General features: G+C 31.7%; 1 protein-coding gene across 1 annotated transcript; it reads left to right on the top strand.

The window, feature by feature from the left end:
• The first annotated feature begins 316 nt into the window (after nt 1–316).
• LOC148621560 (organic cation transporter protein-like) lies at nt 317–14,740 on the top strand. Its single transcript, XM_088576063.1, has 10 exons — nt 317–677; nt 4,615–4,832; nt 5,837–6,067; nt 6,942–7,144; nt 7,648–7,899; nt 10,252–10,386; nt 11,345–11,430; nt 11,744–11,864; nt 12,268–12,340; nt 13,302–14,740. Exons 1-10 carry the CDS (start codon nt 437–439, stop codon nt 13,524–13,526), a joined length of 1,785 nt encoding a protein of 594 aa, XP_088432189.1. The 5' UTR covers nt 317–436; the 3' UTR covers nt 13,527–14,740.
• The last annotated feature ends 1,273 nt before the right edge of the window (nt 14,741–16,013 follow it).

Below are 16,013 nucleotides of genomic sequence, written 5' to 3'. Positions count from 1 at the left end.
TTTTATCCACTGAGATATAACAAAATTATTTTAACAGATTACAGTATTTATCTCAAATTAATCTATTACAAAATAAGATACCTATATAAGCAAGCTTTATTGATTTGTCTCCTACATTTTGAAAATATCGTCTCAAACATAAAAAGCAGATTGAATTTATTTAAAAGAAAATTTGGCAGACATAGGGCATACTTATAAATGTAACATTCAATTTTATAGTTGAAGATTACCGCTAACGTTGAAAAGTAATGTTATGTTACAAAAATATATGTCATATCAAATGCGTTCAAGCATAATACCGTAAACAAAAGGACAAGGTTGTACCTTACTGTCGCAATAAAACATGCGTACAGATAAATTACACATCTTAAAAGCCATTAGATGTGTAAAACTTTTTCACATTTACATTGCACAATTTTGATATTTACCAGTCAATATGACGATTGCAACTGTCAATGGACACGTTAGTACAGACTTATCAAAAGAAACAGACGGCTGTCAAGAAAAGGCCATATCAGACGAAAGTGACACACATGGAAAACTCGGGCCGGACACAAATGTCGATGACATTTTTCATTCCATCGGAGTATACGGAAAATACCAAATAAAACAAATTATGTTATTGATGCTATATATGTTAGAAAATGCCTTTCATCTTATGGGAGCTGTGTATATAGGTAAGATTAAGCAATTAGTATCTAATAATGTGGTTTAAACTAAGAAATAAAAAAAACATTTTTTAAGTTTTGAAAGCTTTGTTTAGACATGACACGGTGACACCGTATTCTTTCTGAAGATTGTAAGCTAATTATGTCAAAGTCCGAGAACGTAGTTGAGAGAACTGATATTAATCTATTATTTTTAGTCGACATAGTGATTTTATAAAAAAATCCACCTTCGTTCTTTTTGTTATTTTAATTGTTACAATGCGTTGATTACAAGAGCATAGCTATTGTTGTAAATTCGAAAACACTTGCATACACTCTCTGCATATAATGCATAAATGTTTAAATTGAATTTGACCTCATAACAATTTGTTTCCGTTTCCAGTGTATGATTAAATATTTACAAGACTGCTTAAACTCCAAATGGCAATCATATTTTCAAGTAGAATACGATTATTTGACTTATTTCCTGCTATTGCAATAGAAGGAGTCGATTTTCCTTTAACCAATAAAACCATTTTTCATTTCTGTATTTACCATGGCCAGTTATAATCAAATTTGATTGTGACATGTAATAATGATTCACTGAATATAAAACAATCACCCTTCTTCGCTTATAAATAAACTTAACACTAAAACACGTACTTGTTATTTGATGCTGTTTGGTTAATTGTAAAATATTATTAATTTTGTATTGGGAGTATTTTCAATTTTGTCATACATGCGATAGTTTCTACGTCATAAAAGAAATATATTGTATCTCAATCAAATCAACGAAAAACTTGTTAATTACAATTTAAGTTAAAAATAGCATTATATTAGTTGATTTACTAAAGCTTTGATTGTGGTTCTAATTTAGTTTTACTTTACAATTGCAATTGGTAGTCGAATTGTTTTGAACAATGAATTATGATTCATTTTACATAATGCATTTATAAAATCACGTATTCATCAATTTGTGTTCAGCTATTCCAAGTAAATTATATGTTTTTTTTAATCTTGAGTCTTCTCAATGATTATAAGCATAACAATACAAGGTATGACATAATGTTTTCTTTTAAATAAGTGACTGGTCAAATTTATTAAGTATATTTCAATTTTGTTTTTGTACCTTTTAAATGAAAACACAAAAAAGGTTATTAAACAGTTAAAAAGTTAGTTTTCTCGGAGCATGATTTATAACTAGCGCATTAGGCAAGTTATTTAGAATTGACCTACTATTCGTCACCCCTACAAATTTTTAAGAATATTTTTCGCAATATAAAATTGCACCTTCCAAGTAATTTTATTTAACGACTGGCGATAGTAGACTTAAACATGGCTATAAGCCGCAAGTTATTAAGATAAAGTATTGTAATGTATAAATTTAAATGATTAAATGTAGATGTATAAAATGTGTATTTTATTTGCACTTTATATGGTTAAATATAATACTATATGAAAATTAAAGTTTTACCAACATGTCATTATGTCACCGCAACACGATTTACTTCATTTAGTTGAACCAACATTTGACATTTTCTGCTATGTATAGTTTTTACTATGCATATATGTCCATATTTGCGTATGTTACAGATCTTAAAGGGTATGAACTTCCAATTTACATAATATATAAATATATCTTCTCGATTGGATTATATAAAATGCCTTATTTCAAGTGGAAAGCCCAATTGCAAAGTTCATTATTATCAATATATTTTTAACTTTAATCTTGAACATTAAACATGTTTTGATAAAATTAAGTATTTTAAACCGGTTTCCCGATTCGCCAATACGAAAATCCATCACCCCTAAGCCAATATATGAAATCCCTATTTGAAAACTCTATTCCATACCTTTCACTTTATTACAATCTCCTTGCAAAAAAAAGTCTTGACACTCCTGTTTCTGAACCTACCTCATCATTATACAGACTTGGGACCATCATTTTGAATATTGTTTTCAAAAGACTCTTTAAACCAGTTTTAGCAAAAGGTCAAGATGACGAAAAACGATCATTCTTTTGTTTTGTCAACAAAGGTATACATGCTATTAATTTGGCTACACCTCCTTCATAAAAACGTCGCCAACAAAATTAAAACACAAATTGTACTTCTCTGCCCATCAGAAGAATACCTCAACATGGACAAAAATGTTAATTTTAAGCATATAATCGATGCAAAAAAGACATGTTATATATATTATAGATTCGGTAACGGAAGGCATAAAGGTATCTAAAAATCACCATGAAGTTGATGAGTGGGGGTGCACCGTGGACTCTCCCAGCCCTTGGACTACCTACTTGTGCACTTGGTCCATGCTTCCAGTTTTTAATTTAGTCCGAGTTGCTCATTTACTTTTGTTACTTCTTATGTATTATTTTGGTTATTTTGTGTTCTTTGTTGTGTGTTTCTATTTCCCATGTCTGGTCTTTGTCCCTAAATTGCATTTTTTTTATTTCCGCTAGATTCTTTGTTCCCTTGATTACTCTTCCATCTCATTCTCTCTCTTGTTTTCTTTTAATAGTTTTGGCAAATTAAGGGATTGACAAGATCAAATATGCGTACAAGTAAAAGATTATCGGTATCATATAGACCAAGTATTTTTTTGTATTTCCTCACCGACATTGATAAGGAAATGTTTTTCTTTCCCTTGTTAAGACCATTTATCTAGCGCAGTATAAATAATAATAGATGAAAATATACATTCCACATCTACGATAAGTGATTTCTTTCTCGTCAATTCAACCCTTATATGATCTATCAAAAAATGATATAGGAATCTTTTAAAAGTTAGGAAGTATATATCATAGCAGATATTATATGCGAAAAGAAGGTTTTTATTCTAGTGACTTGGAGCATTTCACTGCTTACAGGTACACAAATATTTCGTGTGTACGGTACAGTACCATTTTGAAAAAAAACAATAACTATATAAGTGTGAGTTGCACATGATGGTTTCCAAATCATAATTTAACTTGCTTGTTTATATTTTCTTTCATAAAAGGTTTAAAATAATAGCGACAAAAATCCGATTTACCACTATTTACATTTGTATAGCCAATTTAATTTGTAGTGCTTTCTTTGTAAGTATCTATAATTCATTTCCCTTCTCGACAGTGTTTAAGTACTTTCCGTGTGAAATTGACTGAAAGGTATTAATCTAAAATAGAAAGCATTTAGTATATCAGGTAAAACTAAGCAAAAAGTAGCATGATATTTGCAAATTATTGATCTAATATAAGTTATCTCCCCTACTCGAATTGCATTCTAAGGGAGCAATTCTCTAAAGGAAGTTTGCAAATATCGGCAAACTTAAATACCTGAAAAGAATGGTAATAATGGTAATAATGAATATACAAACTCACAATAATAGGAAAAATTTTTCAATCATCACGTGCCACATAATTTTCAATTTAATATGGAATAGCACTTAACAGTTGTCAGAGACTGTAGAACTTAATGTATCGAAAATGGTTGAATGAAATAGGATGTTGTAATAAACAAGTTGAAACAAGATGTAAAATAATTCAGTTATAAAAGCAAGAAAATGTGTCATAGTATGCATGATTTTAGAATATTAGTAACATCATAGGTTCCACTTACAAAAATTATGTTTTCCTATGTGTAGGTCATCAATAGAGAAGAAGACGCTTACATGAAATTGATAAGTTAAAAATGTCTAAAGTCTTTCACATGCCATTTTTACATCACAATTTGTTATGAATATAGGTCGTTTGTAATTTACAAAATTGCGCCGTATCGGCAAAGTTTGGTACTTGTGTTTCAGGAATATATTGTTTTAATTGGAAACCAACAAAAGTGTATAGAAAGCAAATATTAAATAATCAAAAAAAAAAAAGAAAAAAAAAGAAAGAAAAAAAAACGAAAATAACAAATTTTAAAAATATAATAAAATTTGATACTAGTTTTTTCATATGATGTTCAAAGAATGTATCTTTTATTATAAGGTTTTAGGCCCGATTACCAGTGCCAGGAAATAAATACGACAAAATATCTTGACCACCATCATCCAAGTCTTCAGAATGTATCCGATATTTATGTTAATTACATGAAGTGTGGCATGGAAATACATGTCAATGCGTCTGGACGTCCATTGGAATTTAAAGAAGAATGTCTCCTTGGATATCAGTACAGTATACCAGAAGATTGGTCGACTGTTACACAGGTATGTCACCCTATTCAAAAAATATTTAAAAAAAAAAAAAACAATATTCAAGTACACCGAAAAAAATTTAAATTCAGAAATACTTGACTTGAATTTAATGCCTTGAAGTAAAACAGACGTCAGTACATAACATGTAGAACATACAGGAAAGTATATGTAAAAACTATATAGAGCCATTAATTCTTCATTATAGTATAAAATAACATTATTATTTGAAAATACAACCATGTCAATACTGAACTTGTTGGATTTTCTTTTACTTCAACAGACGTTGTTCACTGTTTTTGCGCGAAGTAATTACATTCTCAGAGCCCCGTGCAGGCCCGGGTGTTGAAAGAATAGGCCTGCAGCAGCGCTAAGCTTGTCGTATAAGGCGACTAAATAGTGCTCAGAAACCTAGCCGGGGGCTAGGCGCTCTGCCCACGGAGCAACTGGGATGTGTGCCCCAGGTGGTGGAATGGGGTACCCCTGGCGTGTTGCATGCTGGGGTTGTCAGGCTATAATACGGAAAACCTGACCGCAAACCATAGTGGTGCACCGTGTTGGGAAAGATGCCACGTTCCTCGCACGTTAAAGAACCCTGCTGTGGTATTCGATAGGAGTAGGAACCTTTGCGCTCCGCCACAGGAGGCTAAATTGCCCGACCTTACCCATCCCCCCTTTTTCCAGTGGCAATCAAAATTTGTCGACCCTATTATCCTTGTGACCCATCCTTTTTTTTTTCATTTCATGTTCATTTTATCATCCATTTCATGTTCATTGTCTGAATATAGCTGAAATATTGCTGCTCGGACGTTAAACCCCAACAAACAAACAAACAAACAATACATTCTCAGAGGCTTCATGGGAAAAAACGAATACAATAAACCGTTTTATTTTGCATTATCATTATCATTATAAGTATTAATTGTTTTATTTTCATCAGCGTTGATATAGTTATTTTTATGATTATCCATTAATAATTTTGTTCTGTTTTATTTTGAACATATTTTTTTTTGTTCAAGTGGAATCTGGTGTGTGATAATGCAGAAAAATCAGAATTTGCCAAAACAATGATTATGTTTGGACAGGCAGCAGGTGCGGCCATATTTTCACCGTTAGCAGACAGATTTGGACGGAAACCGTGCAATATTGCATCACGTGTACTCTATTTCATTAACGCTGTAGTAACAGTATTTTGTCCAGGTATAGAAGTTTTCTGGTTGATGCGATTCCTACAAGGGACATTCCAAGGCGTAAGTTGAAATGTATTAATTTAAGTGACCGTACGTTAAGAAACCAGTCAGATCCATTGATATAAATATTACTGTATCACTCTCCCCACCCAAGTCTTTTTTGGGGGGAGGGGGTCCAGTTGAATGTTAAACTTATCATAATGTCAGTAAGAGCAAGGACTTTCCTGTACCGAAAGTGAATGACTAAGAATATATATTCAAAGTTACTTCACAAACAATAAAAGTATGAATATTCATGAAAATTAGTTATTTGCTTTGATTTGAACATTTCTAGTGCTTTCTTTATAATTTGGTATAATTTTATTCTAACCATTTAAGTAAATCACAAACAAGCATTCAGTTTTAAGAAAATATTAGTTTGTGATCTCTAATGGGTGACCATTTGGTATGTACAACCTATTGCCTAGGACTTGCTGCATGGACAGGGTGTCACACACTCGTAAATCGAGGAAAAACAAATAATGCGCCATGTCATGTGATCACGTAGGTAAGCTTAATTTCTACGACTTTTCAAAGCAAGTACATTGTAACTTATTTTTAAAGCATCATAACGTTCTATTTTAAAAGCATAATAACTTCTTGCATTCACTTTTATATCTATTTATTCACTTATATTTCCTATTTTCTCTAAATATAAAATTAAGGGAAAAAATTAAAAAAAAAACGTTAAAGATAAAAAAGAACGTTCAGGACATATCGTAAAAGATAAAATCATACATGTCAGTTTTTATGAGTAAATAGTTTAATTAAAAATCTGCAAATTAATTGTGTTGGCTTGATATTAAAACTTGTATACGATGCTACGAAACCTTACTATAAAATATTATGTGGATAAATCTACTTTGACTATGTTATCATGTTATTTATACCATAGGGATGTGTGATGACAGTAACCACTCTTATCATTGAAATCCTTCCTACAGACTACCGTCACCGTGGTGAAGGATTTGCCATGTTTGCCTGGTCATTGGGTATTCTGTTTACCACAATGATAGGATACCTATGTCGATTTCTTCCTTGGAGGACCATGCAGTTGATACTAGCCTTACTCACTGTTCATACAGCTTTTGACTGGCTGTGCGTATAAATTTGAAATAGAGGCCTAAAATTGAAACTTCATATGCTACTGAAAGTCTAAAAGTTGCTAAATAGAATATAGAATTATCTGTGTTAGGTTTTCGTTGTTGTTTTTCTTGTTTTGTTTTATCTATTTGTTTTCTGTTTTGTTTATTTTTGTTTGTTTGTTTGTTTTATTTTGTTTATTAAAAACTATTGATTGATAAGCAATAGTTTCAACAGTTATAAGTTTTAAAAAAATAAGTGTTTTCCAATGCTATTTTATGACATTTTGGAACCATCAAGTTTTATATGACCATGTCTAAAGCGTTAAAAACTGTGAAAGTCGAGTTTGAAAATGGTTAATCACTACTTAGGTCGGTATAGATGTGTCACGGCTCTCCTAAAATCTGGCTACAAGCCTGGTTAACACATACTTAACTTTCCAACTTTTTTTATTTTAATTGCTATATTTTACATTACTCACACATATGCTCATTCCTATCTTATCTTTTACATTGTAGATTTCTTGACGAATCTTTAAGGTGGCTTTTGGCAAATGGAAAGACAGACCAAGCAGAAAAAGTCATAAAGAAAGCAACAAAAACAAATAATAAAGATTACGATACAGTTATAAAAGCTGCAATCAAATCGGCTAAGTTAGAAGAAAAGAAAAGAGAACAGGCAGCAACAAAAGATGTTAAAAAGTATTCAGTTTTAACTATTCTAAAGCACAAAAGTTTGCTGACCAGATCGATTGTTCTGTGGTTTGCCTGGTAAGAATAAGCAAGTACAAAGCGCAAATGTAACGTTGACTGCATGCATTTAACATTATGTTCAGCTCAATCGATCAAACATATTTTGTAACGGCGTTACATGAGAATAAGAGATGAAGCTTTAATCAAATGAGTGTTAAGAAAATAAATTTGATATTTAGCAATATTCTTAACAATAAAAGTCACTAATATTAAAGACAGACTTTACAATACACAGAATTTGATTGTAATTACCTTTATCCTACATCAAAGATCAAATAATCAAATGCAAACTATTTTCCATGGTCGCTTTCAAAATGAATATGAATGAGATGCGATAACATAAATAAACTAGAAAATGAACTTTTGGGGAAGGAAAACTTGTGTAATGGGTTTTGGTTAAAAGTTTTACATTAATACGTGCTTTGTAAACTTGTAAAATTTCAATTTGATTTTTTGGCATTGCGTTTAGAAACATTTATAGTTTATAAAATGTTTTCTCCCTAATTACTTTATGTTCTAAACTTTCATAAATATTATGCCAGGTTGCACGATAGAAAATGACAGGGAAATTATACCTACCAAAAAAAAAGACATCAACCGATAAAAAACAGGTACAAAAGGGCAACAGCCAGTACACACCTAGACAGTGAAATTATACAATACCAAAAAAAAAAAAAAAAGACATGAACCAATAAAAATAGGTACAAAGGAACAAAAGCCAGTACATTCCTAGACAGGCTAGACAGGGATATTGTACATACCAAAAAAAAAGACATGAACCAATATAAAAACAGGTACAAAGGAACAAAATCCAATACAATCTCCAGACTACACTAAAAACTAGGATCATGGGCCATGTGCACCGAAAGGGGAAGTGTTGTCGACTTTCATAGAAAGGAACAAAAGCCAGTACACTCCTAGACAGGGAAATTATACATACCAAAAAAAGACATGATCCAATAAAAAACAAGTACAAAGGAATAAAAGCCAGTACACTCCTAGAGAGGAAAATTATGCATACCAAAAAAAAAGACATGACATATTAACAAAAACAGGTACAAAGGTATAAAAGCCAGTAAACTCCTAGACAGGGAAATTATACATATCAAGAAAAAACAAAGACATGATACATTAAAAAAAACAGGTACAAAGGTATAAAAGCCAGTAAAATCCTAGACAGGAAATTATACATATCAAGAAAAAACTAAGACATGAAACAAAGGAACGAAAGCCAGTACATTCCTAGACAGGGAAATTATACAGAACAAAAATAGCAGGTACAAAGGAACAAAAGTCAGTACACTCCTAGACAGGGAAATTATACATACCAAAAAAGAGATTAACCATAACAAAAACAAGTACAAAGGAATAAAAGCCAGTACACTCCTAGACAGGGAAATTATACATACCAAAAAGAAAAGACATGAAACAATAAAAAAACAGGTACAAAGGAACAAAAGCCAGTACACACATAGACAAGGAAAGTATACATACCAAAAAAAAAGACATGAACCCATAAAAAACAGGTACAAAGGAACAAAAGCCAATACAACCTCCAGCCTACACTAAAAACTAGGATCATGGGCCATGTGCACCGGAGGGGAAGCGTTATAGGCTTTCATAGGAGAACCCCCCGAGTTTTGCATGTACAGGGTAGATTAAAAAGGAACAACATGATTTACATTTGGCATGAAGTAAAAAATGTTACTTTATATTTTTGGTTATTCTTATTTTTTGTTTGTTGCTTAATCAAATTTCTTCAAAATGTACAACAAATTACTCAGTCATGATATAAGCCATTCACTCAGGTAGTGTATTCCAGTAACCCAAACTGTCTGTGCAGATAATCAGGTTGTTATTTTACTGCAAGGTGAAATATTGTACGCAGATTACATTTCAAAATGACCAACACTTTAAAATGCTTACCTCTATAATGTTGTGTGAAGAAGATGATATGCCGACTCATATGCTGGTAGTTTACATAACTAATGCAAACGTTAACTTCATAAGAATGTTACCTTTATATGATATTCATGCTAGTAATTGGATAACATAAAAACCTATTTTATCGAACAGAGACAATAAAATAAGTTTTTAAAACATAATATTTTTTAATCTTAAATATTGATAATGTCTTGCAATTTGCATGTTTATCAAATTTTGAAAGGAGAAATTGCAGATTGTACTTACAACAATGTTCCACTTAATATCTAACAGGCCGACATTTTTATAGAATGTTCGCATGCAGTAGGCAATAGTGAAATGGAATATGGGGTATAGGAGGAGCAACAAATGGAAAATGAAAGTTTTCAATTAAATACAAAACATAGATAATAAAATAATTTTGTATTATATATGATATTATTTAAGGATAACGAACACACTGACCTACTACGGGCTTATGTTGACAACATCAAAACTGTCTGGTGATAGATACTTAAACAGCTCATTAGGAGCACTCGCAGAATTCCCGGGCATCATAGTACAGCAATTATTTATAAACAGGTAAGTCGACAACACACATTTTTAAGCACTACTGCGGACCCATTAAATCAACATGTGTATCAGAAAAAAAACAAAAATCACATCTCAGGGAGCTGCATTATTGTAGCTAGTCTCTTACCAGGTTATACTCACTTGCAATGAAACGTTTGCAGCTGGCGGAGTTGGACAATCTTACCCATCCGAGGCACCTAATGTCACTGCTGTTTTTAATTTTTTCACTTTTTTGTTTTTTCTTATTATTATTTTTGGTATTTTTATGCTATTGTATTTTATTGAAGTCACTACGTTGTGTATGTAGAACGTCTATGTTCAAGTCATATAATTGCATATTAATGTATCTGAATTATCTCATTGTCTAATGACTAACAATCAGCCCGGGACAGATAACCGTTTTATTGTTGGTTATTGAGTAAGCATGTGCATTATTCTGCCGTTGTGCATGTGGAGGGTGATAATACGATAACAAGTATCGCACTTGAAAACGTGATCTGTACAAGTTATGAATTACAAAGAATGACATAAATGTACATACTTCAAAAACTTCTTCCAGATTTCTTCTTTTTGAAATGAAACAATTAATATTTACCATAAGTGACACTTTTTGTGATAAACACAAAACTTTTATTCATATTTACCTGAGCAAATATATTTTTCGTTCTTTCTTGATTTTTTTTTTCAATTTGTATATTTTGGTCTATTAATTTGTTGAGTATGGTGTATTTCGTTTTAAATTCATAAATATGTGATTAAAAGATTATAACATGACATTTTCTACGTCGTCGGCGTGATATGCAAGTTTCGTGCTGATAACGATGGCAATATGAAAAATGCATTGTAATAACCTATATGTATTGATATTTTCTAAGCAATCTACATTTTTTCCATTGCAACAATCATAAACATATACACCAAACTCGATCAATACACGAATTAATATATATATCGTATCTGGTTTTAGAATTGGTCGGAAGAAGATGTTGATGGTCTTCCACGGAACAGCTGGAATATCTATGGTCGTTGCCCTCCTAACAACATCGTATGGAGGTAAACAACCCTTACTTATATAAAAAATATATATCATTTTTGTTTATTAGTTGTTTTCTTCTCTTTTTTTTTCTTTCTTGTGCGTGTGATATTTTATTACATTTAATAACACGTTTCCCTTTTTTTTTTAAATTACCTTTACAAATTAACTACCTTCTTACTTGTTTGTCAAAATACTTAGAAACAAATATGTATTATAAGGAAGATAACCTAAACAGATATTAAAATCTTTTCTTATTTTCGTCAAAGCATTTCATAATTTAGTCCCTTGTTTATAGTTATTGAATAAAATATTCGGTTCTTTTCCGCTAAGGGGACAGTACATGGTTGCCTTATTTAGGAACGGCATTTTCATTGATTGGTCGTGGTGCAATAACGGGATCGTTCAGCTCTGTATTCTTGTTTACTCCCGAGTTGTATCCTACAAACCTAAGGTACGTGACTAAGTACCAAGTGTCTTTGTTTTAATCAGTTATGTAAGTCGAAGTAAATTGCATTCAATGAGAAAACAGATGAAACAAATGAAGTGGATAAAAAGTGAGAAATTGTTGTAAAACATAACATTTCTTTTCGATTTCTAGCTCTGAATCTAACTGAATAGGGGCGTATCAATGTTTCTTTTATCCATTGAGATGTAACAAAATTATTTTAACCAATCAGATTACAGTATTTATCTCAAATTAATCTATATCAATATCAAAAGTAAACACGCATTTTGACTGCATAATTAAAAATATATTTCTGTGATTGCTGTGTAAAACATTCTTATATTTGTAAAACTTGAAATCAAAAATTTGATATATAGTATTAATTAAGCGTGCCATTATTTGTTTTCAGGAATGCTGGACTTGGCATCGCATCAACCATTTCGAGAGCTGGATCTATGGTGTCTCCGTTTGCTATGACATTGGTATGATACTTTACTATTTTCGAAGTTAATTTAAACTTGACTTAAATGTGTTTGCTTTAAACTCTTCTTCTGCAAGAACTAACTGGACAATAAAACAACGACCGTTCAGGGACAGGGTGTGTCAAATATTACGCTGTTGACCGACAATTTGCAAAAATGTGTTTAAAATCAATTAGTTCTAATTTTAAAGCTTTTTTACATGTTGAACTGATAGATTAGGTTTAGGGTTTAAAGTGTTTCATTCAATGTCGATGCGGATCAGTGTATTTCTTTCTTTCTTTATTTTTTTAATATCTTGACATTAAATTTTGTAAATTGTTTACTTCCGAGGAACTCGGCGGGTGTTTCTAGAAAAGCAGAGGACGCTTACCCTACCGGTGCACCGGTCCATGCTCCCAGTTTTTAGTGGAGTCCGAATTGCTCATTTACTTTTGTTACTTTGTATGTATGAGTTTAGTTACTTTATGTTCTTTGTTGTGTATGTCTGTTTTCTTCCATGTCTGGTCTTTGTCCCTGGATTGATTACATTCTTTTGATACCGCAATAACCTTGGTTCCCTTGATTACTCTTTCCGATACATTTGTGGACTTAGGTGTTATATAAGATTATAGTTTGAAATGTGTTACAGTTCATATTTATTTTCGTCTTTTATGAATAGTTTTACTTCATTTGTGCTGGTGTCATTTACAGTTTGCTTTATGGTATGGGTGTTGCCCATCATTGAGGACCGTGTAGTGACATGTAGAAGTTAAATTGTACGAAATCAAACTCGGTATTTGGTAGATAACTTTCTCATTGGCAATCATACCACCTCTCCTACTGTTTACTTTGTTTATTTATTTCATTTTTCATTCCAGCCATTTCCTTTATGATCTTATGATGAATGTAAATAGCCTGAACTTCCTGTCCACGCTGTATCTATATTAATGTTTAATTGAAATACTAAATCTATTACTTTCAGTCCGATTATATATTGTGGGGGCCTCCAGCTGTATTTGCTGCTTTGAATGTGATAGTAACAATTTCTCTACTGTATCTACCTGAAACAATGGGTCGCGAACTACCGACAACTGTCGAGGAGATGAAAGCTTGGAATGACCATAAACGTACCTGCTGTGGCTCGTCTCCAAAGGAGGGTGATTTCAAATTAGAGGGGCAAACCAATCCTGCATTTACCAAACTTTGAAGTTTTACTAGTAGATGAATAAGTAATACTCCCTTATGACTTTGTTGGAGACTTTTTCTATGGCTTGTATCTATTTTAAGTAACTGTTTTTGTAAGTATCATGCAAAACCTGAAAAATGTGATACACCTCAAAAACAGCTACATATTTTTATTTTTTGTAATTAAGTTGTTTTATGGGTCTATACTATGGAATGTGTAATTATTAATTCAAATCTGCCCGTTCTTCTGAGATAATCAACATTGAAAATCCGATACATTTTTTTGTATGCGAGTGTCATTTACAGAATTATCTCCCTTAACTTAGAAATATACAGTGCATTCTATATGATATTTATCTCCTAAGAACACGGGTTATATGAAAAACTGAATGTTAATTTCTGTTTACCATAGCAATTCAAACAAAATTTCAAAAATAAAAATATTTCGGCTTTTCACCCAAGAATCACATTTTCCATGATTCTTAGCTGAAGTGCTACTTAAACGCTTAGCTTAGATTGAGATAGAGTACCAATCAAAGGTAGACGAAAGAAATGAATATATTCTCAAAATTAATATATGTATAAAATACAAGCTTACTGAAATATCTGTTCATAAGATACCATGTTAGAAGAACCTTATTTGCTCGATGAAATTGCGTTTAAACTAGAACTTTCGGTTTAAGGTTGTTAGAAAAATGAGTGATCAATACACATTGGAAAATAGCTGTATCAATCAATTTTATATTATATTTTATTCTCTTTTTATTAATTACATTTTAATCAAATTGTTTTAGATTTTGCAACTTCATTCAATTTAAATCAAGGAATATAAATGTATTCTGTTAAATTGTTTAATGCTTTCAACTGGTTTATGCTTCCAGTTCTGAGAGAAGTCCGTGTTGCTCCTTTATTTTGTCTCTATGACCGCGTATATCTCTTTTATTTGTCTGGCTCTTTCAATTAAAAAATATTCTTTTTGAGTACCGTTCGAATTTTGGATCCATTTATTTCTCTAAAATATCCATTACAACGAATCTTATAATGTAAAATAGGTAGAGTAACTGATCTGTGCCTTAATCATTTTCTCTGCATAGATTTCTGAATTAAATATCTGTATAAATTTAACATTCTTTATTGTTTTCATCAATTGCCTTTGAACAAAACAAAATTCATTCTTTATCGGACAAATTTAGTTTCTACTTATTCTTGAATATAAAGTACTGATTTTCGAACTGCGTTATGTCGAATTGTTATGGAAATCATCAACAAAGGACTTTAACCTATTTAGTTTGTGCTTTGTACAAAATACTGACACATTATTTTACCGCTGTGATAGTGGTATCCCAAACTTTAAGTGCGTTAGATATTATTTGTCATAGATAATCGACTAGATGTTTTTATTTTCTATGCGTCTGCATAATGGTTATAATACAATAAAATTTAATAAAACATCACCAAAAACAGATACCACTAAAACAAAAATAAACACGAAGGAACAAAGACAATGATCTAAACTACTTTTTTTTTACGATTCAGTTTTTTTTTTTAATCTAATAATAGACAAACGAGGACAGGAAAATTATGACCCGTTGAATAAATTAGTTTTCATGGTGCTGATGGATACATCATAACGATCCAGAAGAAATAAAGAATGAAACTCTCATTTATTTGAGGGATCTTACTAAAATGTCTTCAAATGTGTCAATATGATTTCGACTGCGTGAGAACTTCTTATCAGAGTTTTTGCTATTGAAAGGCTAGAAAATGAAAGGTAAAAAATAACTAGGGTTTTGTTGTTAGGTTGTCACTTGAACGGAAAAATATTTCAGTTGGTGTTATCATTTTTGTAGCCAGGTCTACTATAGTCGTTGATGTTCCAAGATATAGAACAACTCATTAAAAGAGGTGTTGTCCTTACAATTCTAAAACAAAAGGTTATTTGTGTTATTTTTATTTTCAGTTTAGACCCATTATAGATAAAAAGAAACTTTCAATTCATGAATCTTCTTTTTTGACAAAAGAACGTTGATTGATTGATTGATTGATTGATTGATTGTTGGAGTTTAATGTACGAGCAGCAATATTGCAGCTATTATCAGGCGATGAACATGAAATGGTTGATAAAATGAACATGAAATGAAAAATGGGATGGGACACAAGGATAATAGGGTCGACTGCCACTAGAAAAAAGGAGGGATGGGTAAGGTCGGGCAATTTAGCTTCCTGTGGCGAAACGCAAATGTTGCTACTTTTTAACGAATACCACAGCAGGGTTCTTTAACTTGCAAGGAACGCAATCCTATGGATTGCGGTCAGGTTTTCCGTATCATAGTCTGAAAACCCCAGCATGTAACACGCCAGGGGTACCCCATTCCACTACTTGGGACACACATCCCAGTTGCTCTGTGGGCAGAGCGCCTAGCCCCCGGCTAGTTAAGTGTTTCTATGAAAACGTACAACCAAAAAAGTACCATCACACAACACATAAAACGACCAAATAATAATAAGG

This window comes from Perna viridis, chromosome 3 (genome assembly GCF_037379345.1).
Source record: "Perna viridis isolate PV_CMFRI_1.1 ecotype Kerala chromosome 3, ASM3737934v1, whole genome shotgun sequence".
NCBI classification, from domain to species: domain Eukaryota; kingdom Metazoa; phylum Mollusca; class Bivalvia; order Mytilida; family Mytilidae; genus Perna; species Perna viridis.
Note: the sequence above shows the minus strand (reverse complement) of the source record. Positions and strands in the feature narration are given on the sequence as shown.